Below are 24581 nucleotides of genomic sequence, written 5' to 3' on the forward strand. Positions count from 1 at the left end.
TAGTTGCATTCTTATTTTAGTCTGGCTTATTGCTTGTTTTGGTTGTATCACCTGTTATCAATCCCTCTGGGTGGGGTACACATTTAATAAATAATATTAATGGAGTGCAATCACATTTTATACACAGCTCAGATTTTGTCCAGTGTTTCACTCTCCAAAAATGCCACCCAGGACTCCAGACTGATATTTAGAACTCAAACGTTGCTATTACTTATTTCTACCCCACCATCATAGTGCACAGAGCAACACAAGTCCTCTCACCCTCTCAGTGTGGCGGCGTTGCAGGACGGCAGAGGCGCCTCCTAAGTCCCTGATAAGGGTGGCTGTCCGGATGAGTGGCGGGGGCGCTCCAGCTTTCAGGAGCTGGATGTGAGCCCAGGATTGGCAAATGGGAGTGCAGATTTGGATGCAGGCTGGGCCAGGGGGAGGAGTTGATGGAGCAGGAGGGCTTCCCTCAGGTCCATGCCCAGGTAATTTAAGCAGCCCATATCTGGGGTCCTTACCTGGGTTTTCCCATCGTGCTTAACAGAGTAAAGGTAAAGGTAAAGGGACCCCTGACCATTAGGTCCAGTCATGGCTGACTCTGGGGTTGCAGCGCTCATCTCGCTTTATTGGCTGAGGGAGCCAGCGTACAGCTTCCGGGTCATGTGGCCAGCATGACTAAGCCGCTTCTGGCGAACCAGAGAAGCTCACGGAAATGCCGTTTACCTTCCCGCTGGAGTGGTACCTATTTATCTACGTGCACTTTGATGTGCTTTCGAACTGCTAGGTTGGCAGGAGCAGGGACCGAGCAACAGGTGCTCACCCCATTGCGGGGATTCGAACTACCGACCTTCTGATCGGCAAGCCCTAGGCTCTGTGGTTTAACCCACAGCGCCACTCGCGTCCCCTTAACAGAGTAGCACAAGCCAAAAAGGCAGGCTCTTGCCTTGTAAAGTTTACAAGTGAAATTGGGTAATTAGGTGCAAAAGTGGTTCAATGGAGAATATGTATCATTATGCTGTTTTAATTCCTTCATCTCTGTTGCTTGCAGCCTGGAAAAATAAGCATAGTAGCTTTTATCACTGTGTGTAATGGCCCCACAACAGGATAAGTTCTGGTTGATGCTTTGCTTACTAGCCAATTTTTTTGCAGTGATGAAATTTAGGCAGGAATACAAATGTGAGGCCCATCTTATAATGTGAAAATAAAATTATGGGTGGGACAATAGCACAACAATTCTGTTGCCACAGCACATCCTTCCTTAGTTCTTCCTGTACACCTGCTGGGTTATAAGCTCGTCTGGAAGGTATGTAACGTAAATATGAAAAACATTATTATATTGAAAGATTTAACTGCCAGTATTGCTGCAACATTGTCTTAAGAAGCTTAACTAATAACTGTAGATACAATTCTATGCAGGCCAAGTTTGGGCTGGATATCACAACATTTGTTAGCCCTATCAGATCATCTTCCATGCTTACTGTATTTTTCCGTGCATAAGACAATGCTTTTTGCTAAAAATAAAAAAGGCAAAAATTGGGTGTCGTCTTATGCATGGATAGTGAATGCAGGGGAGGGACGTGCGATTAATGGCAGCAGCAAGCAGGAGATTGCCAGTGGCGATTGGGCGGGTGATTGGCGGCTGCGGCAAGGCCTGATGGAGATTGGCTGTGGCTGTGGCAATTGAGCAGGTGATTGGCAGCTGTAGCAAGGCGGGCAGGCTATTGGTGGCTATGGCAAGTGGGCGGGTGGGCTGTTGGTGGTGGCAAGCGGGCAGACAATTGGCGGCTCCGGTGAGGTGTGTGATCGGTAGTGGCTGTGGCAAGCGATCAGTAGTAGCGCACAGGCGGGTGAGCGATTGGTGGAAGTCACTTCCCCCACCCCCAAAAGCTAAAGAACTTAATTTCTTAATTTTGGGTTAAAGAAAATAGGGGTTGTCTTATACATGAGGGCATCTTATACATGGTAAAATACGGTAATCCCTTGCTTTCTTGGATGGGAACAAGATGTTCTGTACAGGACAGCTTAAATATCCCTATTACTCAAAGGAAGCACAGTTTCAAACCCCTACTCAGCCATTCAATAGTAGAACATGCATAGGGTCCCAGGTTCAACCTCCCACATCTCCAGGTAGGACTAGGAAAGTCTCCCTGGAGCAATGTTGCCAGTCAGTGCAGACAAGACTGACAACAGTGTAGACAACATGGACCAATGGCCTGATGCAATCTAAGGCAGCTTCCTATCTTCCTCACGGTGAACTAGTCCTAATTATTCTCTCTTGGCCTAGTTTATTGCATCACTTCACACTAAAGGAGCCCCAAAGCAATTTACAGGGACAACATATAACAAAAAGCCATTAAAATGAAATAAAGGTACATTGTCCAACAACGTAAAAAACTACCCCTACCATATAAGGATGAACACACAAAAAGACCAAAAGCCAGAGCATTGATGCTGTCCACATGCTCTGGAGAACAAAAACATCTTCACCTGGCACCAGAAGGATGACAAAATATACCAGTCAAGCCTTCCACAATCGGGTGTGGGGGCACTGAAAAAAACTGCCACCCTCCAAACATCTCTTGCATGGGCACACAGGGAAGGGGCTCAGAGGTTGGTCTCAGGGGGCAGAAAGGGGTCCTTAGCCATACGGCTCTTTGTCAGTTAAAACCAGCAATTTGTGGTTATTATGATAAAAGGGACAATCACCATGGGTGGGATTCAGCTAGTGCACAAGAGCTTCTACTTGTATCACAGGGTTTCTCCTCCTCCTGTGCCCCCCCACCAAATTTTTTGGGTTTGGGGGAGAACCACTAGAACAGTGTGCAGGGTGAGAAGAGGCGGGCTTGTTCCATCTGGCAAAGTGAAATAACTGCCCTAATGGAAAAGTTGCCTTAGAAGAGTTGCACCTGTGTATGTTGCCCAGAGCTTGTTTTAGAAGAGCAGGATACAAATGTAATGAAATACTTTTTGAATTTGGAAAGAAGTCTAATAAAAGAGTGATCTAAAGCAGATTTCATTGTGCTAATATACTGGGGACTGAACTGAAAAACTGCTTTGCTGACAGCATCAACAAAAAATTGTCAGTATCGTCTTTTTTTACCGGCAAGATCTTATAGGAATGTGCATTCAAGGACAATGAATGCTGAGTAACTGGAAAACATCCAAACCTTAGAGAATTACTGGCAGAAATCTAATTAATCATAAGAGTAATGGACAAGTTAACAGCTGAGTATTCTGCAGAGCATTCACATGAGAGAGACAGAGAGTGCTTGTACAGTGATGACAACTTCATACGGAATTATATATGTGCATTTTTCTAGATACATAATTTTAAATAGGCTTACATAATTTAAACCTGAAAAATACGTCGCCCAAGGCAAAGAAGAACCAATCACAGGCAAATTTATTTATATAGGTCTGCAATTCTATTTTCACTTGAAATACAAAGGGGGGAAATTGATGTATTGAGTGATACAGTCACTTTGATCTTTGAGTAACTAGGCCCAAGTGCTTGTCAGAGTAACTACAAGTATGATTTTAAGAGCACAAGAAATGCCTTGCGTGGCTGAACTAGCAGTCCTTATAATCCAGAATTCTTGCCCCCAACAGATGTTAGGCTGTGAAAACAATGCCAGCTTAAAATGCTACAACATTATTCTTTTTCTCAACTCAGATTGAAGCTGTTTTGGTGAAAGACATAAAAATGTGGTATATCATAAGAAACAACAGGATAGGTACAGGATTATGGTTAACATTGTGTGTATACTGCTTCCCAAACCAGTGTTTTGAGTATATAAAATGCAAAATAAATGGGAGTGTGTACATAGCCTAAGTTAGCCATCTCCTGTTTGCCCTCAGCATATGATAATTGAAGGTATACTGCTCTAAACATGGAGGTTCAATTTCAATTTTTCAGAAGTTTCAGCAGAAAGCAAGAATGTAATTCTGTAACTCCTAGAGAACTTGGATTGACAAAGGCAAATATTCGCAGTTCATCAATTTACCTTATTTCTACAATACACTGCAGTATTATAATTATCTCTTAAATCTATGTATTGAATTTATGGTATTTAGAATTACAGACTCGCCATACTGAAGGGTTCATGGTAGGTTTCAGACTACTGTAGTTTATGAAATCATCTCTTCTGTGAAAAGCACAAACAAGTAAAGGTACTCTCTGGTCTGTGTCATTGCTCCCGTGATCAATATAAAGCAAATACTAGCCCCATCCCCTGAGAATATTCTTATACGTCTCTGCTTATATGTAGCATCCTCAGATAGTAGGTTTGTCAGCACCAAAAGGAAGCAAGATGACGATCAGCTCTAGCTATTTCTAGCTGAATAACAAACCCTTGGGAGCCATTACCAGCATATGTTGTTGCCCCAGCTGAAAACAGCTTTGCAGGAAAACACTCCATGATTTGCAGTGAATACAACTGACCAAACTGAGGGAACATAATAACATGTGGAACATTGGTTGATGTAACCTTGATAAATGAATATCATGGGGTGGCCATATTTTATCCATTACTGTGCATAACAGATGATGTTTTCATTCTCTTATTTTTAAAGCCATAATTTTTAAACTATAATTGTAGGATAAAAGGCCACATTTCCTGAAACCAAAGTTTTGGTGAAATATACAATAGCAGAAGCCTGCCTTATTTAAAGCGAGACCACTGGTCTATCTGCTTCTGCATTGTCTCCACTGCATTGTCTACATTGACTGGCAATGTAAATATGAACCTCTCCAGGGTCCAGCGGTCATTAAACTGCTTCTTTAAAAACCATCTTTAGACCCGGCCAGTATGGCCAACTATCGCCCAGTCTCAAATCTTCCATTCTTGGGCAAGGTGATTGAGCGTGTGGTTGCTGAACAACTCCAGGCACGCCTGGAGGATGTGGACCATTTGGATCCCTTCCAATCGGGATTCAGGCCTCATCATGGGACTGAAACTGCCTTGGTTGCACTGGTTGATGATCTCTGGCGAGCTAGGGACAAAGGTGAGAGTTGTTTCCTAGTTCTGCTGGATCTCTCAGCGGCCTTTGATACCATCGACCATAACATCCTTCTGGACCGTCTAGAGGGGCTGGGAGCTGGGGGCACTGTTATACAGTGGTTTCGCTCCTTCCTCCTGGGCCGTGTTCAGAAAGTGGGGGGGGGGATGAGTGTTCAGACCCCTGGGCTCTCACTTGTGGGGTGCCTCAGGGTTCCGTCCTCTCCCCTATGCTTTTTAACATCTATATGAAGCCGCTGGGAGAGATCATCAGGGGGTTTGGGCTGGGTGTTCATCAGTATGCAGATGATATCCAGCTCTACCTCTCTTTCAAATCAGAACCAGTGAAGGCGGTGAAGGTCCTGTGTGAGTGCCTGGAGGCAGAGGATGGATGGCGGCTAATGGATTGAAGTTGAATCCTGACAAGACAGAAGTACTGTTTTTGGGGGACAGGGGGTGGGCGTGTGTGGGGGATTCCCTGGTCCTCAATGGGGTAACTGTGCCCCTGAAGGACCAGGTGCGCAGCCTGGGAGTCATTTTGGACTCACAGCTGTCCATGGAGGCACAGGTCAATTCTGTATCCAGGGCAGCTGTCTACCAACTCCACCTGGTACGCAGGCTGAGACCCTACCTGCCCACGGACTGTCTCGCCAGAGTGGTGCATGCTCTAGTTATCTCCCGCTTGGACTACTGCAATGCGCTCTACGTAGGGCTAACTTTGAAGGTGACTCGGAAACTACAACTAATCCAGAATGCGGCAGCTAGACTGGTGACTAGGGGCGGCCGCCGAGACCACATAACACCGGTCTTGAAAGACCTGCATTGGCTCCCAGTACGTTTCCGAGCACAATTCAAAGTGCTGGTGTTGACTTTTAAAGCCCTAAACGGCCTCGGTCCTGTATACCTGAAGGAGCGTCTCCACCCCCATCGTTCTGCCCGGACGCTGAGGTCCAGCGCCGAGGGCCTTCTGGCGGTTCCCTCATTGGGAGAAGCAAAGCTACAGGGAACCAGGCAGAGGGCCTTCTCGGTAGTGGCGCCCACCCTGTGGAACGCCCTCCCATCAGATGTCAAAGCGATAAATAACTACCTGACATTCAGAAGACATCTTAAGGCAGCCCTGTTCAGGGAAATTTTTAATGTGTGATATTTTAGTGTATTTTTGGTTTCTATGGAAGCCGCCCAGAGTGGCTGGGGAAACCCAGCCAGATGGGCGGGGTACAAATAAATTATTATTATTATTATTATTATTATTATTATTATTATTATTATTAGATAGGAATCTTTCTCAACTCTACCTGGGGATGCCAGGGATTGAACCTGAGACCATTGGCATCCAACGCATGTGCTGTACCACTGAGCTCTGTCCCTTCTCCAATCTTCTGCATCACACATTGTGCATATTTAGAAATAGATACACAGTTCCATAGCCAGTCCCAGCCGAGTGGGTGTACCACTGTCATGCTTTGGTTTACATATTTTAAAACTCGTTTGTGAAATAGCAGTTTATTTTATTTCCTGAACTGTTCTTCTTTTCTACCTCTTTGCTTAGGTATCTTCTCATGTCCCGTTTTCAGACACTTCGATTTACCAAGGAATGTAGCTGAACATTTATTTATTGGGGACTTTTGCAACAATAAACCAAGCCATGGCGAGGGTAAGTGGACAATATTCTGAAGCACGCCTGGTGGCTACAGAAACAACATGAGGGGCAATAGACAATCAAGGCGTACTTAAGAGTACAGCCATTGAAATAAATGGAGTAAAATAATGGCAGTCAATGGGTTTCCTGTGAATATGAGCCACTCCCTGGGCTTAACACTATTAGTTGTAACAAATTATGGTCATGCAGGTTAAGTACAGTGGTACCTCGGGTTACATACGCTTCAGGTTACATACGCTTCAGGTTACAGACTCTGCTAACCCAGAAATAGTACCTCAGGTTAAGAACTTTGCTTCAGGATAAGAACAGAAATCGTGCTCCGGCGGCGCATTAGCTAAAGTGGTGCTTCAGGTTAAGAACAGTTTCAGGTTAAGAACAGACCTCCAGAACAAATTAAGTACTTAACCGAGGTACCACTGTACAGGCAGCGTAGCATTGATAGTGCAGAAGGCAATGATAGGATCATCAGCTTCTGTGAGGTACTTCCTTCTCTGATTGTTTTGTTTATTGAGTATTACATTTATATCTCATTTTCCTCCCAAGGAACTTAAGGTGGCCTACTTGGTTCTCCCCCTCCCTATTTTATCCTTAACAACCCAAGCTGAATGGAGTTTTGAATGTTATGTTTCGTGGCTGAGTAGCCTTTGGAACCCCAGTCTACCAAGTCGTAGTCTACTAACCCCACTGTGCCATGTTAACTAAGCACCTAAAAACACCAGGTCCTGTACACATAAGCTTAAACGTAGACGAGGACCAGTCTGCAGGCTTAAAATCAAATAAACAGGAAAGAGGGGGAAGAAAGTGGCAGCAGCAGGGCTGGTGGAGAAAATAAGGCAGACTTCCCCATTCTGCTTCCAGTTTAGATGCTGCAGAGGAAGCAGACACCTGGAAGCACCCTCAGGTGGCTGTTAATGTAGGCAGATCAAGTTTCAAACCTAAGGGATTTGTCTTATGGTAACTAACTGTTCCCTGTTTGATGACGCAATAGCTCCCCTAATGTTTCAGCACAGCCTATTATGTCGCACAAGGCTGGAGTGCAAATACGGTGAGAAAGTTTGGGAGGCAGAAAGTTAATGAGGGAAAGCTGAAAGCTGGAAGGGGCAGCGAACTCCAGGCAAGGGGGTTCCTTTTGCTACAGAAGTGAGCACTGCAGTTTTCAGGATTCTTTGGGGGAAGCCATGTGTGGTGTGGATGTGATTTTAGATTATTGGTGCATTTCATACTCTTCAACCCTCCTGATTTGAGCAGGACATCCTGACTTCTGATTGGATCATGGAATGATCCCCATTTGGGGGTCTGGTGCTCTGGCACGAGTCAGTGAGCTCACATCAGAGCACTGGACCAAAAGACGCTTGTTTTTAAGTCTTATGCAAGTCATCTGGCTCCCGCGAAAGCTTGGGAACAAAAAACGAGCGTCCCAATTTTGATCAGCAGCATGTTGGAGGGGATGCTATTTTAGCATGAAAAGCATTAGATAAGCATTTATGTGGCTGCTGCAGCTGAGGTTGCTTCCCTGCCTAGAATGTTCACCTTACAAAGAGTTTTACTGGTTGCTTTGAATCAATCTAAGTACAGTATATTCTTTGTAGCCAGCATGGAAAGGAAAAGGAAGGGGCAGCTTTGGGACTGCCAGCTGAAATCAAATACTGTAGTTTTGTGGGGCTACGTTTGCCTTGAAGCCTAACGAGCCTGTAAAAAACATTTTTTTTTATCACAAGTGCCGCACAGGAATCACCAACAGAGAAGGAAAATCTCTTCTGCAATTGCTTTATATTTGTTTTCGTTAAATAATATAGGTTCGCTGAAGACTTTGAAGTAAAGATAAAGCAACACAGCCTAGAAACCAATTTCAGTCTTTGAAAAGTTAACGGAAAAGTAACTAGTGTGTGACAGAGTGACCTATCTTAGTTTTTACCTGAACGTCCCCTCTACTTTTTCTACACAGTGGGAAGTTCAGGCCAGGGTTGCCCTGATAGGATCCCTTTGCTTTGGAAGAGAGAATACTACAGAGACTTGTACTATCTTTGCAGTATTCTTGTTTATTTACACATTTACATGTTGAGGATTATCACAGTACATAGTAACAAATATAGGCAGCTCCAGATTTCAACATTTCGGACACCCCCCAGTCCCGATATCAGCTCATTTCAAAAATTTAGTAATTCTGTAAAGCAACCACTTGCTTCCAGCACTCTGCTTGGAATTGCAAGCAAACTTTTAAAAAATACATTGGAGTGTCTTGATTATTGAGAGCTAATTTGATGTAGCATACAAATAAGAGTGTTTACTTTGCCTGGAGTATTGTGCCTCAGTCTAATTTACTTGACTAGGTTATTGCAAAGATGAATGACATAAGAATTGGAAAGTGCAAAAGTGTTGAAACAACTATCTGTCATCTAGTTGGCAAACTGGCAGGTTACTGTAGACAGGAAAAGATTAAAACCTGGGTGTAGCTTGAGCCTCATAAAGATTGAATGCTGTTCAGTTTGGGAAGGAGCTACTTTATATCATTGGGTAGTGGCAATCGCCTCTAAATTTTGTGACTTGTCAGCACAAAAGCCAAAATGGGATGCGCAAACCAAATGCAAAAATGGCCACATAAATGCATCTGTTTTACAAACATAACCGCACTCAGTGCTAAATCTCATTTCATAATGTTGTTGCTTCACTTTTTCAAAACAGCTAGGAAAACACTTTTACTAGGAAAATGTCTCTATATTGAATCATAACTAATAATAATTACTAATACTAAAAAGTCTTAATAATGTCTTTACATCTGCAAACCATTCTGCATTGCAAAATTTGGAGGTTAGGGTCCAAGGACTGTGAGGTAGAGTCAAAGGCGAGTCTAATTTCATGATTTGTGAAAGTGCTTCCCATAAAAATGCCACTCAGGGAAAATGCAGTTCCAGTGTTCTTCTCCCTGCCTTTGATGCTTGCTTGTTTCTCACTGTTGAGCTGTCCACATTAGCAACTATGTGCCACCTTTTCATTCCGTTGCAAAGGTGAGCCAAGGAAACCAGGAGGAAGCATAAAACTGGAAGGTCAGTTCCAGAAAAGCATAGGGAAGCTTCATATCTAAAAAGCACTTTGAAGACAAAAAGTAATAGCTGTAGTCTGCTTAAAGCTAACATTGCCTGGAACAGCCTGCAGCACGCCCCCATAACCCTCTGGGGGGTTCATCATCCTAACAGAATTGCCTGGGAACAACAAAAAAAATCTTGAGTTAGATTGATATAATGATATAGGTGCAGGGAGAGTGGCTTTAACCCTTTGCTTCTGCTATTGTCCGTATTAGAACTGGGGTCCCACATGACTGCTATCTGCAATAGGAGGAAAGCTTGTGGAAAGAGTCTTAATAGCAAAACACGCTGTATAGATTATCACACTGTGAAATTGTAATATATGTAGTACATGAGAACATAAGAAGAGCCTGTTGAATCGAGCCCATAGCCCAAATAGGTCAGCATCCTTCTCTCACAGTGGCCAACCAGATGCCTGTACGAAGCCTAAAAGCAGGATTTGAACACAAGGGCACTCTTCCCTCCTGTGGCTTTCAGCAGTACTGCTGCCTCCAGCTGTGGTGGCAGTGTACAAACAGTACAAAATAGCTGTAAGCATATACAGCTGATCAGCTATCATGGAACCCCATGTAGGGTATAAAATAAATGGAATAACCAAAATGTTTATTGATATTTCACAACCCTGGAATTAAAAGTTGACAGGATGCCAGTCTGCAGCCTGTTTTGCCCATTGCCTTGTTCAGGAATTGCCACATGTTTAGTTAAGAGTGTTGTAGAGTCAACACACACATTGAAAAACCAGATAGCAGAACTAACCTTACACTAAGCTATGCAGCTGCGGTGTGCTTATAATAAACAGAGAATCAATCATTCCTATCCAAAATATCTACCCAGGAATATTATATGTATATGCCTGTCATTTTTTATGCTTCCTATCTTTCCAGTGAGTCACTAGTTCTTCTTTTTGGCAAGCCATAAGAAGCTTCTTAGCTTATATACAATTTTTCACAATTTGATGTTTGAGAGTGTTTTCCTTATCTGTGTACCGAAGATTAATTTGGCAAGGTCTCATCCGGGCCGAGCCTGCTATGTCTTTCCAAGAGGTACACCCATGGAAAATGCAAAGCAAAAGTGAATAGAATGCCTTCAAATATATGCAGAATGCTTTCCCCTCGATGCTTTGTTAACAGTGTTTATCTGAATTGTTTGAACTCTGCTTTGTCGCTTTCCAAACATACTCTGTCTACTAGGGTATTCTCCCAGCCATCTGTTGTGTGCAGAGAGCTTTTCATACACAACCGTGTGCCGCAAACAGATATTGGCATGACTGTTCTTTTTGTGTAATCAGGACTGTGGCTCAATGGTAGAGAATCTGTCTTGCATCCAGATGTCCGCAGATGCAATCTCTGGTGTTTTGTTGTGCTTTTATGTATGTTGAAAGCTTTCCAGAGTGACTGGGGGGGGGCAGGATATAGATTAAAAAATATTATTTATTATTATTATTTTCTGTACCTCAACATGCTTTTGACCTGCAAAAGTGTAAAAGATGTGCAATCTTTAAAAAGTCCAGCTTCCACATTTGCATTAAGTTTAGACATCTCTGTAAGTTAATGGGAGTCACCCCAAATTTAAGTTTAGTTTTATTCAGGTCTAAGCTGTTCTTGTTCTTGTTGTTGTCATTGCAGAATTGCTCTGGATGTAAAGAGAAGAGGCCTGCACACAGTCTGTGTACTAACTGCAACAAGTGGCTATGCAGCTTGTGTACAGAAGAGCACGGGCATGGCAAGGAAACAGGAGACAATTTCTTGCCTATACCATTGAAGGGATGTTCAGGTAGAAATGTAATCTCATGCGGTTCTGTTTTTGCCAAACTTCACAGCGAAGTGCTACTTGCCCCCATTGAACAGCTGACTTGTGTCACCTGCCACCTGCACTGCTTGCTTGCTTGTTGCCTGCCATTCTGTTGTCACATGCCAACGACCTTACATTTTTATGTATATAGGAAGAAAATGGCTGTTTTCCTTAGAACAAGGAGTGCACCAAGGGAAACTTACATTTGGGGAAAAATTTTTTACAAATGCACTAGAAGGCAAAGTCAGTCCTCCAGCAATCTCTACCCCATTCCAGAGTCCTCTCAAGTTCTTCGGAAACTAAACGCAACACAGATAACATATTGGAATGTTTTCTCCACAGGCAAAGTAGTGGAGATTTGTGGGGAGCATCAGTAGCTTTAGTGTGTAGGTGTTTAAGGTCTTTACTTCTGAAGGAAGCTTCAGAAATTTTTGCCCACCTTTGTTGAAATGTTTTCTGGAATCAAGGCCCCCAATTCCTGTCTTCAGTATGCAAAATGAGACTGGGAGAATCTAGCTTTTCATTATTTGTTAATTTCGTTAATTTAAAATTCATCCAGTGATAAGCATAGAAGAAAGATGCCAGATAACTACATGTCCATCAAAAGAAAACATGGCACTAAAGTTAATGCATACCCTAATAAAATATGCAACACTGCTACATACAAGTGGCAGTTTAATAAAGTATGTAACATGCTGTATTATACATTACATCTAGATGAGGCAAAAGCTGGTTGTGAATTTGAGGAAATGAAGTTGAGAAGTCTTTGGAATGGGAACTTGGCTGGAAACTTGCCTTAAGAATGTAAATGACTTTCCCCTTAACTGTCCTAGGAGGCAGGCATGCCAGTAACAAAAAAGAAAAAGAAAGAAAAAGAAAAAGACCATATTTATACTCAACTCCCATTAGTGCCTGGTAGTTTTCCTTTCTTTGAAGCTAGTAGTAAGTGATTGAATCAGAACAATCTCACAGGGACTAAGGGATCTGATGCATGTACATATCAATATTTATTAGGCATGCTTCTTGGGGGAAAGGAAGATCACATACAGCTACTGATTTGGGAAAACTTTGGAACTCAACGTATGTGCATTGTAGCCTGAGGATGGATAAATACGTAGAGTAGAAGCTGAAGCATTTCATACAGAGCTTTGAGAACAGAATCGGTTAGTGGTTGAATTAAGCAAATTATACTCAGGATAGGTGATCTTCTTTCTGCTTTGCTGTTGACATTATGTGCCAAAGAAACTCTGGTGTCGTGCTTAAAATAGATTAGGAAAATAAACTATAAATGCAAATTTGTTTATTTTGCATTAGAGTGCTCAGATTACATGCTCTATTCCAAACTTAATAAAACTACAAGAGAATGGGGGAGAGCAGTAGAATGGCAGTAGGGCAAGAACTTAAGGCAAATGCCATGGCATTTTTATATACCTCTGGAGTAATTTTGTATTAATCCTGGTTTCCAGGAGCTGATGGGGAAACAAGTGAATTTCCCTTGTTCTGCCCAATGCACAGTCAAGAGACACTCAAACTGTTTTGCGAGACCTGCGACGCCCTCACTTGCCGCTGCTGCCTTCTAACGGAACACAAGGAACACAGGTACTAAATATTTATTGTCCTTTGTTCTTAGTCTAGTGCTACAAGGAAGAGCCTAGTGACTGAAAGGATAAGGTTGTCCCACTTTATTTTTCTATCACAATGTTTCTTCAGCTGTACAGAAGGTCACACATCCCACTATGCAATGTAAACTTCCACTGTTTTCACATGATGCACTTACCACACCATCTTGTCTTACCTAGAGGTAAGACCCAGTTCAGAATTGAAACCTTTCTTGGGAAAAAGTCTCATAGTACTCAATGGAAGTAACCTCCAAATTAGTTTGGACAGGATTGGGCTGTGAGCACATTTTGTGTCCCATTTGAATACTATGAAAGTGGGGGGAAAAATGGAGGAAGAACGGAAAGTATAGGCCAATGCAGGTTTTAGATTAATCTTTGGAGGTTATTTGGAGCAAAGCTGATTTTGACTTCACATATGAAAATTATTGTGGTTTCCTCAGTTCTTCAGCACACACTTATGAAATCCTCATGTGTGCAATTAGCAGACATTTGTGATTATGAAGGGAAGGTGAAGCAGTCTGTGTAGCAGTTACAAATGATATTGTGATTTTTTATATTAGTGGAATAAATATGAATAATAAAAAACTAATGTGGTTCAGGAAACAGTTTTAGGAGAAGGCAGCTGTCAAATATGTACCCAGATTTGCACATATAATCTGGTAGTCCAGCCCTTGACTGGGTGGTACATGAATAATGATGCCAAGACAGTAGAAAAGCTGCTGGGGTTTTCTGGAAAGTTTTTGGTTGACTGGACCTTGGGCAGATCCACACCATACATTTAAAACACATCCCATACCTGTTTAAAGTGCATAACTTGCCCTAAATAATCCTGGGAAGTGTAGGTGCTGAGAACAGTAGCTCTGTTTGGGGAAAACTTCAGTTCCCAGGGTTCTTTGGGGGAGTCCATGTGTTTTGGATGTGTGTTGAATGTGCTTTAAATGTATGCTGTAGATCTGCCCCATCTTCAAACATACATACATACACTTCCTGACTGCATCATGTGTGACTTCCATATGTGAAGGCACCATCATGGGTCAAACACCAAAGACAAAGGTGTCTCCTCCTTTCAGGCACTTTGTTGTTCAGTGGAGGCAGTTTGCATATTTAGTGGTGTGTCATTTACGTGTTGAGTAGTCAAATCTAGACATTACAAGTGATGTATGAACCTGCCCACGTTGTCTGGTGCAGGGGTGGGGAACATGTTTTGGCCTGAGGATCACGTTCCCATATGGGCAATCTGTCAGGGGCCACACGCCAGAGGCGCAAATCCCTCTTGCGTTGGATTTGAACTGAAGACTGCTCACTGTTAATTTATGAATTTATTAGTAGAAGAATAAAAAAAACACACAAAAGGCTTCTCTTCTTTTCCTAGGTTCAGACATCTCCACGAAGCTTTACAAAACCAGAGAGCCATCCTGGAAAATGTGACGGCTAAAGTGGAAGAGAAGAAAAATGGGGTGCAGGTCTCAGCCAAACAGATTGAAGACAGGTAACTTTCAAGGACACATTCTAGGCAAGGAAGAACAGAGAGGGTGTGGCTGGGGACAGGATACAAAAACACTTTACAAGGAACAGAAAGAGTGCCTGGATGGCCTGGATGGTTGCATTTGGGCTCAGACCTGATGTTCCCACAATAAGGCAGTCAGTGATGTTTTTGAAGGTGGCCTAAGTAGGGACATAACTGGGGCACATCATTTGAAGGGAAGGGGTGTGGCTTGCCTACTTGCTTCCCCCACCCCGCCCCCACTTTTCTTTGAATCCATATCTGGAGTGATGAAGGGGAAAGTGTGCAGAACTCTCTGACCCTCTTGGGCAGAAAAGCATGGGGGATGTGCTTTTGCTGGAGGTAAACACTTCAAAGAGAGGAGATCTGATTACCATGCTGTCTTGTTCTAGGTATTCAGTAACCTGTGGAAGAGGCGGCCAGTTTGCCTAGCTGTGTTAGATGGGAAGGCGAACATCCTTTGGCATTTTGCTAAATTTACAGCCCAGTCTTGTGCAAGTTTGTTCAGAACTATGTTCTGTTCAGTGGATTGCAATCCTAAAGTAGTAGCTTAGAATAATGGCTAGGTTATTCAGGGTTATATGAAGGAAAACTCAATTCAAATCTAAGCTCAAGCAATGCTTGGTGAGATATAAAGAATGCAATAATAAGTATGCCCAATAAGGAGTTGCCAATATCACAGCAGTTAGAAAGGTTTATTTCTGTCTCCAGTGATACAAGAATAGCCACACCAAATACCCTCAATGATAAAATGCTGAGAACTTCAGTCTGACAACTTTGTGTGTGTGTGTGTGTGTGTGTGCGCGCGCAAGTTTTGCTATAATCTATTAATAATGAACTAGACAAATATAATCATTACTTTCTCAAGAAACCTAGCAAATTTGATAAAATCAGGCATTGTTTACTTGTCACCCTGATTCAGCAAAACTCTTTTGGAAAGTCCTATGTTTGAATCCATGAAGCATGTTATTCAAGTTAGCAGTAGTGCACGCAGGCTTAGAATTATGATATTAGCCGGATCATAGTACTAAGTGCTTTGAAAAAGGCAAGCCATATACACTAGTTGGCTTCCTGGTGCAATTGATAACACATTCACAGTGATGACCATCAAACCTTCTCATATATACACACAGTGAAGTTGTCAATGGCTTCTTTTCTACAGATTGTTTGAAGTAAAGCACCTGCAAAGGAAAGTGGAAAATCAGATCAAAATGGCCAAGATGCTCCTGATCAGTGAAATAAATAAGAGAACAAATGTTCTACTTGAACAGCTAGAGGTAAGTAGGGTGGTTCTAACGTAGCTAAGGCAGATCATTACATGCAGACATAAGAACAACAAGAATTTATTTATGTGGCGAACTCAAAGGTCAAGAAATGCACGGGGTGAGAAAAACTGAAAGGGGAGGCCCTTCCTCAGCTGATGTGGGAATGTCTGGTAATGAAGAGGGTGCTTTGGGAGAAGGGCAGCTGGGCAAGAGATTTGGAAACAGCACAGCTAGATGTCCATGGTGCCCTACAGTGCCAGTGGGACTGCCTATATCAGGAGTGGGGAAAGTTTTTCAGCCTGAGAGCTGCATTCTCTCATGGGCGATCTTCAGGAGGTCACATGCCAGTGGTGAGTGGGGTCAGAGGCAAAAGTGGGAAGGACTAATGGCAACGTTGAGTGGAGCAACAAATTGAGTCTTATCTTTCTATAGTAGGCTATATTCCACCTATGCAAAAGCAAAAGTTTTCTGACTTTTGTTAGATGTTTCTGACACCGACACACGTTTCTCCATCTTTCATCCAAGCAAGGAAGAGGGATCATCACAGTTCCAATGACTATGTTGAGTAGTTTCTTTTGTTTTTGACTCCTGACAGAGAATCACCAGTGAAAGGAAGCAGAAACTGGAACAACAACTTCAGGGCATCATGGTGTTAAACAGGCAATTTGAACACGTGCAGAACTTTCTGAGCTGGGCAGTGTGCAGTAAAAACAGTGTTCCATTTCTCTTCAGTAAGGAGCTGGTAAGTCTAAATGCTCACTGCAATCCCAAAATGCAAAAAAGGGAAGGGAACAGAAAAAAACAAGTCCCCAAAGAAGCTAATGGGGGAAATGCACGAACTCTTCTACTGTACTGGTGGCTCAAGACTTTAAAAAGTACTTCTAGGTCTCCCAGAAGCTGAAGCAAAAAGGAGGTTGGCAAGCGGCTCTAGTAAAAAGTTAATACTGCATTAGTGGGAATCTTTGTGGTGGCTTCTGCTAGGGCAGTGCATTAGTTGAATATGGCCTAATATGTTTAGAAACTTCTGTTTTGGAGCGGAAATACACAGATTAAAGTGGAAATGGGACAGTTGAATTATGGGCAAACACACGCAAAAGTGGCATGGTCTGGAAGTTTATTGATTTGCCCATCCCTAGTCCTTATATAGATTGAGACTGCTTTTCATGCTAAAACATGGTGCCAATCACCCAGACAACCAGTCATCTGGAAGCATATATAGTGCATATACAGTGCATAGGATGTTTTCTTGTGATCAGCATGGGACTTTAGTGCTGACCCAGAAGCATAGGAAATGGAACAAGATCCAGTGCCTTTCCCCCCATGCTCAGTCATTCACATAATGCCTACTTCATTCATGATTTACAGTAGCTTCCTGTTACTGTCATCTAGAGTGGGACAGGATATGGAATTGGTGTGAACTGAAGATACAGCACAATATTGATGCATTTATGTATTTAAGTATGTATTAATTACCTGTCTCCCGAAAAGGCAACCAAGACAATGTAAGGCAACATGAACTAAAAATCTGCATTAATATGTAGGAGCTAAAGCAAATAATAAAAATACAAAAGGTACACATGTGTACTGTAAAGAGTAAATGTCCATAACAAATAATTAGACTCCCTAAACTAGCCCTGTGTAGTGCAGACCTGGCTGTCTTATGAACGCAGACTTACTTCTGAGTAAATATGCATAGGATTCCATTTTGCTGAATCAATAATATTCCAGATGAGGATAGTGTGAAAGAGAGATCCTATGGCTTTAGGTTGCTCTCTATGTGCAGTACTTTATTGGGGAAAGCAAATATAAAAATATCGTTTGTAATTATGGGAGAAAGATTGTGAGACAGTAAGGATTTGCTTACACAGTAAAGTATTGTGGATTGTTATCTCAGCCTTGTTTCATACATCAGCAACTTATCTATTATTTATTTTATTTAGAGAATTAATAAACCACTAGATCAAAAGAAATTTCCCAAGTGGTGTACAGATAGAATTATAAAGAAAAACATGGATAAAGTCATACACCAGTTAAAAACAAGTGTACATAGAATCACCACCATCCTTAAAAACAAAGATAAAAATCAATGACTTTAAAAGAAAAATCATTAACTAAATCATGTGTCTGCCACAATAAGGTGCTGCCTTACTAAAGGAATGACTCCTCACAAATGTGGAACATACGTTATGTGGCACTTGCAAAAGTGCCAGTTCTGCAGAAGCATACTTCTTGTTAACTATTTCAGGCTATTTGCTGGTCTCCATAGCAATCTGAGTAACTTTACTCTCCACTGAAGTTTGCATAGCAGACATTACAAGCCTGCTGTTGTCTGCATGCAAAATCATTTCTCCTGCAGTGATGGACTTAGGAGTCCCTGATTTCAACATGAATTCCTTTCCTCTCATTAGTTCACTTTAGCTAGGAGATTCTTGCCTTGAAAATGTAAGCAAATCGAAAAGCACAATGAAATAAAAGGATAACTGAATGGACAAGTAAGCAATAATGGAAAATGGAAATGTAGGGTCATTTAAAGTTATAAGTCATAATCAGCTGTGATTGATAAAGCATTGATCCTCATTAACTCTAACATTAATTTTTTTATTTGTTACCAGATTGTGTTTCAGATCCAGCGTTTACTAGAAACAAACTGTAATACTGATGCAGGTCCTCCTTGGAAGGTCAGATTCACATGGGACCCATCTTTCTGGACTAAACAACTGTCCAATTTAGGTAAAAAAAGTATACAATGTTAGGTTTCCTTTGAGTTCATTAGATGAAAATATGTGTGTGTGTATTATCAGTATTGATGTTCATTTTTCCACTGCTGCCACTGTGACAATTCTTTGTAAGTCACACTTAATATGTCACCCAAAAGCTGCTACAAGGTGAGTCAAAGACTTTCGTGTGCGGAAAAAGGCCAAGTTGTGAGTTATACCCCTATGCGAGTGACATAGGCGCCACTATTTTGCTTTGGTGTCATAAGAATGAAAACACACACTCATGCACATCCATACATAAATAACCATGCCAGAATCAAAGACCTTATTGAAAGTAGGGGGATTATGTTGATGTAAAGGTAAAGGTACCCCTGCCCGTACGGGCCAGTCTTGACAGACTCTAGGGTTGTGCGCTCATCTCTAGAGGCTGGAAGCCAGCTCTGTCCGCAGACACTTCCGGGTCACGTGGCCAGCGTGACGAAGCTGCTCTGTCGAACCAGCACCAGAGCAGCACACGGAAACGCCGTTTACCTTCCCGCTAGAAAGCGGTACCTGTTTATCTACTTGCACTTAGGGGTGCTTTCGAACTGCTAGGCGGGCAGGAGCTGGGACCGAACGACAGGAGCTCACTCCGCCGTGGGGATTCGAACCGCCGACCATGCGATCGGCAAGCCCTAGGCACTGAGGCTTTACCCACAGCGCCACCCGCGTCCAAATGTTGATGTAGTCCTTTCCATATCTGGAGAAGCATTTTGGGGGGGGGACACCAAAAGGCAGCCATATAGTATTACCCCCCCCCACAAGCTGAAATAGCTATTGTTGAAATACTCTCACAAGCCCTTCTGAAATTAAAAGATTGTTTACAGCATGGGTAGGCAAACTAAGGCCAGGGGCCGGATCTGGCCCAATCGCCTTATAAATCCGGCCCGCGGATGGTCCAGGAATTAGCATGTTTTTCCATGAGTAGAATGTGTGTTTTATTTAAAATGCATCTGTGGGTTATTTGTGGGGCATAGGAATTTGTTCATTTTTTTCCAAAATATAGTCCGGCCCCCCACAAGGTCTGAGGGACAGTGGTTCAGCCCCCTGCTGAAAAAGTTTGCTGACCCCTGGCTTACAGTGTCTTAATGGAAGTGCTACAAATGACAATTTGGGAAAAAGTCATACATCCCCCTTTGGGCTGGCTATTATCTCACCAGTCCTCTACTTTTAACAGGGCTTAAAACAACAACAATTCACCATATGCCTCCATTTGATACTCAGATACTAGGAGATAATGCAAAAGGTGAGACTCTGTGGAAGTATTTCTGAATAAGGTTTCCCCTGAAGGAAGATTTGATAGCCTGTTTCTAGCACATGTTGACCCCCTCCTGGTGGATGGGTGGATGTTTTTCTCCATTTTGCTGGTGCAGCCTTCCCGTTTTTATTTCTTCCTTGCTTTCTGCAGGCCACTTGTCAATGGAGGGGGGACCAATCCATCACTCAGATGTGCCATCCTATGGAAGTATGCAAGGAATGCAGCCCTCCTTGTATCATCATCACGGACATCATTCGCCAGCACCACAGCATGACTCTCTCAACACCCAGTCCCACCAGTTTCAGCCTCCTGTTCATTGCCCTACGCCTGTGTGCTGCACCCATTGCCTTAACATCCCACACATGAATAAAGGACAGCTTCCTCATCAAACCATGAGCCATGCCCATTCCTTCCGACAGCCTCCTGAGATGCACCACCACCAGCAGCAGCATTTCCCTCTGCAGTATAGCCAGCAGCAGCACGAAAGAGAACAGAGGTGCACCTCTCGACCCGTGAAAACACTGCAGCCTTGTGCCGAGCAGAATTCTCACCAGGAGCACGATAGCTTATCTGCCAGGATGGGAAAGCATTCCCAAGAGCAGCCGTTGCAACAGGCAGCACATCCCATTTATCCCCTTCCCCTGCATGATGGTCAACAAGGCCAGGCTGGACATTCCCAGCAGCTGCCTGCGCAATCTGCTCTGCACAGTCCGACAGTGCAAGTTCAGCTTGGTCCTCTCCAGAAGCTAAAGCTGAATCACTTGCAGCAGCAGCAGCAGCAGCAGGAACAGCCACCCTTGCCGCCACTGCCGCCACTGTCACCACAGCAGTCATCTACGACAGGTCAGAGCGAGAAGGCTCACGAAGAAGTGCTACAGCAGAGTTTGGACATCATGCACCACCAGTTTGAACTGGAGGAAATGAAGAAAGATCTGGAGCTTCTCCTCCAGGCTCAGCAACCGAGCCTGCAAGTGAATCAGGCCAAGCAGCCTCCGCATGTTCAGCAAACAATTGTGGGGCAAATAAACTACATTGTGAGGCAGCCGACGGCAGTTCAGCAGCAAAGCCAGGATGAAGCCCAGCAGGTGAGTCATTTTCGTTTTTTTGGTCTCTAGCTGTTTAAATGCCCTAACCAAAACTTGGTACCAAATAGGCTCCAATGCAGATAGGTTAGCACAGATTTAAAGCCAGTAATTGTTAATAAATGGGCTGACACCTGTGAACTCAGTAGGCCCTTCCAGGCTTCACTATTTTTAGGTGGGATTTGATAACACGCTGGCAAATTCTGGTTGCCCAATTAAAGTTGATTTGGAGCTCTTCTGCAAAAAATTGGACTTTTTGCAGTAAAGAAAGCGATGAGGAAATGCACTGGGGAGTGTGAGAACACTTGCTTTGACACAGCGTTATCTAACTTGACTGCAAACAAATCCGATTGAATGTTAACTAATAGGCAAAATCCACTGATCTCCCTGCAAACAAATTAGGAGGGTGGCTCAGTTTACAGATCATCTGGAAATGATCCCTGTGTGTACAAATAAAATAAGGGTGTTCCATCAAAAGGATTTTTCATATTACGACTCATTTCCTAAACTGATTTTGGTGCTATTAATGAATCTGTGCTGATTATTCCCTTATCATAGGTTGTTGAAGATTCCACTGATTCAGAAGGTCAAAAACCAGCACTTCCCCTTGATAGAAACATGATTCCACCCATGTCACAGCCATTGGAAGATGCTATTGTCAGTATTCACTCCCCAGAGAGTACTTTGTTGAATCCAGTCAGAAAGGTACACAGAGCTTCTTCTTTTCTTTTTTTAAACATAAGAGAAAATGTTTCAGTAGCTCTATATGACTTCTTTGAAGACTACTTCTCTCTTTCAGCACTTTGACAAGAATGAAGGTCAAGAGTGAAATTTCATCTTTGTAGGGGAGATTATTCTCTGTAGAAGCCCATATCCTTGGAACACAGTGAATGTGTCCATACAAGTGCTTAAATTGCCCTTGAGACTCTCATGTTATTTCTATACACATTTCATAGTTGTTAATATAGAAAAGACTAGAAGAAAAGCATTTGTAATGCAAATGTGCATTTTTACATTTTGGGGCAATGTACATTGTACGTTTGCACTACAAACTGATTGAAAAATCACATAAAGCCTTGAGTGGAAATTTCGATGGGAGTTTTTCATGAATTCTGATTTGTTGATCTCCAGGCAATGCTGCAAAAAACATATTTTTAGGGCTGCTTTGTTCCTGACATTTCTTTTCTACGCAAGGATGGAGGGAAATCCCAGTGTTCACAATTATTTGAACACCCTATTTAGGTGTTCAAAAACAAGCAGCAATAATTGTATGACGGAGGGAATAGGGGGAATTCACTCAGTTCATCCACAGTCTTGTTCCTTGCATTGGCCTCTTCTCAATGCTGTCTTAATGCTGGGGCAGCCTGTCAAATGCTCATAGGTAGCTGGAGCCCAAAGGTGGCAGTTATGTATTTGTTTGAACATTTATAATCCATACTTTCATAAAATATATAAAGGAGGCTCAGAGCATATACAACACAATAATGTCAGTCTAAATATCTATAAAACACAATAAAAAAACTTCAGTAAAACATCAGTAGATACTGGTTGGCTAAAAAGAGAAATTCATATTGTGAAGACCTGTCTAAACAGTACAGTTTTCAAACCTCTAAAAGAAGATAGGGGCAGTTCCTCCCGAACCTCTACACAGCAGGCCTGCCAAGCTAAAGTCTCAATTCCCAGTGAAGGCTCCAGGGCATGGGGAACCACTAGAGGTACTTCATAAGAGGTCAGATGGTGCTTTGGGCATGAGTTGTTTATGACTTTGTCAGTTAACACGTGTGTAGGATCATGGGAGATTGCACATAAGGCAAAGGTGAGCAACCTGTGGCCTACCTAAGTTCATTCAGGTGCCACAGAGGGGAAGAACAGGTGGAAAATGGGTGGCAAAGAGAGAGATAAAAAGAGTGATAGAGGTAGCGCCCCTCTCACTTTTCACTCTGGCCTTGCATACTACTAGCATCTAGCCTCCGATAAATTACCTCAGAGGTAAATTAATTGATATTGTTATAATTTGGCTCTTATTGGGTGAATATTGGAAAACTAATAAAAATTTATTTGGCCCAACTCCTCCCCCAAACCCCGAGGTAATGTGGCCCTTAGCAGAAGAAAGGTTCCTATCCCAACATTAGCAATAGCTCAGTAGTAGAGCACATGATTTGCATGCAGGCAGTTACAGGTTGCGTTTGTAGGTTATCCAGTTAAGAGGATGAGCTGTAGGTGCTAAGAAAGACCTCTGCCTGAGACTTTGGAAAGCTGCTGCCAGTCAGTGTACATAATACTAGTATACTCTAGATGGACTCGGTGTAAGCCAGCTTTCTTTCTAAGGTCCAGGCACATTGCTTGTTAGGGCAGGTACCTCTGAGGTTCCTCTGCAGCAGCTAAGCAAGTGCAAGCTAACCCCTCTTCCTTCAATCTCAAGTGGTGGTGCCAATAACCATACAGGTAAAATAGACATACTTATTATCTTCTCTATGCAAATTTAGATTTTCTAAATTTAAAAAGGAACATTTCTTGATGCCCAAAAGGGTTTTGTTTTCTAAGAACATAGAGAGAGAAATAAACTCAGTACATATTGCAGCTACTACCCAGTGTTATGACTTGACTGTAGCTTCATGCATTACAGACTGGAAGCATGCTCCATCACTAGGCAATATTAAATACTGAAAATGTGCTTGCTTAAGTTGGTAGCTTTTACCCACCTCCTCTGAGGACCTTTTGCCCAACAGCCGCTTGATCTGGTCACTTCTGGTCAGTAAGAAATGCTTCCAAAATGATAAGACAAGGTTGTTTTTACAAAAGTTGACAATTCTTCTTTTTAGGACATAAATGACTAGATAGATGTGAATAGGCATGCAGCTAGTAAATATTTTAGTTGGCCAGTAACTTCAGTGGAGTTTAGTGGAATAATAGTGCCTTTCTTTCTCTGAAGCTATACTATATATTTTGGCCTGGCTAGTTCCTGAATGGAACACTCTTCAGCCTCCCATATACACAACCCTGAATCCTATGGAAAAAGAGCAGGATACAAATAAACACAAATAAACAGCCCCATCTACTTTGACCTCAAGACCCTTGTCTTGCTATAGTGTCACAGCACTGTCATGGCTTGGTGCCAAAATTAGGCAAGTGCTGATTGAAGAAGTGATGTAGAGATTGTAACTATAACGGGGGAAAGACCAAACTTCCTTTTGGTTCAAAGTAAAAGACAGGTTGTATCTTTGAGGGTAATTTAACTTTCATGTTACCTGATCATTTTGCTTGTACATAAACTGTTTAGTTGTTTCTCCACAATTTCCAGGAACTTATGTACAGGTATTTTGATTAAATGGTCTGTAACTTGAGTCATAAGATGCAATGCCATTTGCATAATCCACATGCCATTTATATGAGTTCTAATTGTTTGAGGTCTACCGTAGCTAAGGCCTGTTTGCTTAGGCTGCATTTAAGAACATATGCATTGTATAGGCTAGCATTCTGTATCTGATATTGGCCAATCATCTGCCTAGAAACTGAAATGAAGGATAAAGATAACTGGGCATTCCCTGTTCCCAACTCTGAACCACCAATTTATAAGGGTA

The 24581-nt window shown here is 42.5% G+C and overlaps 1 protein-coding gene across 3 annotated transcripts in view; it reads left to right on the forward strand.

Annotated features, from left to right (window-relative positions):
* TRIM66 (tripartite motif containing 66) overlaps nt 1-24581 on the forward strand; it is a 62974-nt gene that overhangs the window by 14448 nt on the left and 23945 nt on the right. For all 3 annotated transcript variants that reach the window (XM_082215925.1, XM_082215926.1, XM_082215927.1), the window contains 9 exons: nt 6532-6636; nt 11351-11498; nt 12983-13115; nt 14508-14624; nt 15802-15916; nt 16500-16646; nt 18517-18634; nt 20069-21003; nt 21559-21705. In XM_082215925.1, coding sequence (XP_082072051.1) covers nt 6628-6636; nt 11351-11498; nt 12983-13115; nt 14508-14624; nt 15802-15916; nt 16500-16646; nt 18517-18634; nt 20069-21003; nt 21559-21705 — 1869 coding nt within the window. In that variant the 5' untranslated portion in view covers nt 6532-6627. The remainder of the gene's footprint in view (nt 1-6531; nt 6637-11350; nt 11499-12982; nt 13116-14507; nt 14625-15801; nt 15917-16499; nt 16647-18516; nt 18635-20068; nt 21004-21558; nt 21706-24581) is intronic.

Source organism: Podarcis vaucheri, assembly GCF_965113315.1.
Source record: "Podarcis vaucheri genome assembly, chromosome: 1".
NCBI lineage: Eukaryota > Metazoa > Chordata > Lepidosauria > Squamata > Lacertidae > Podarcis > Podarcis vaucheri.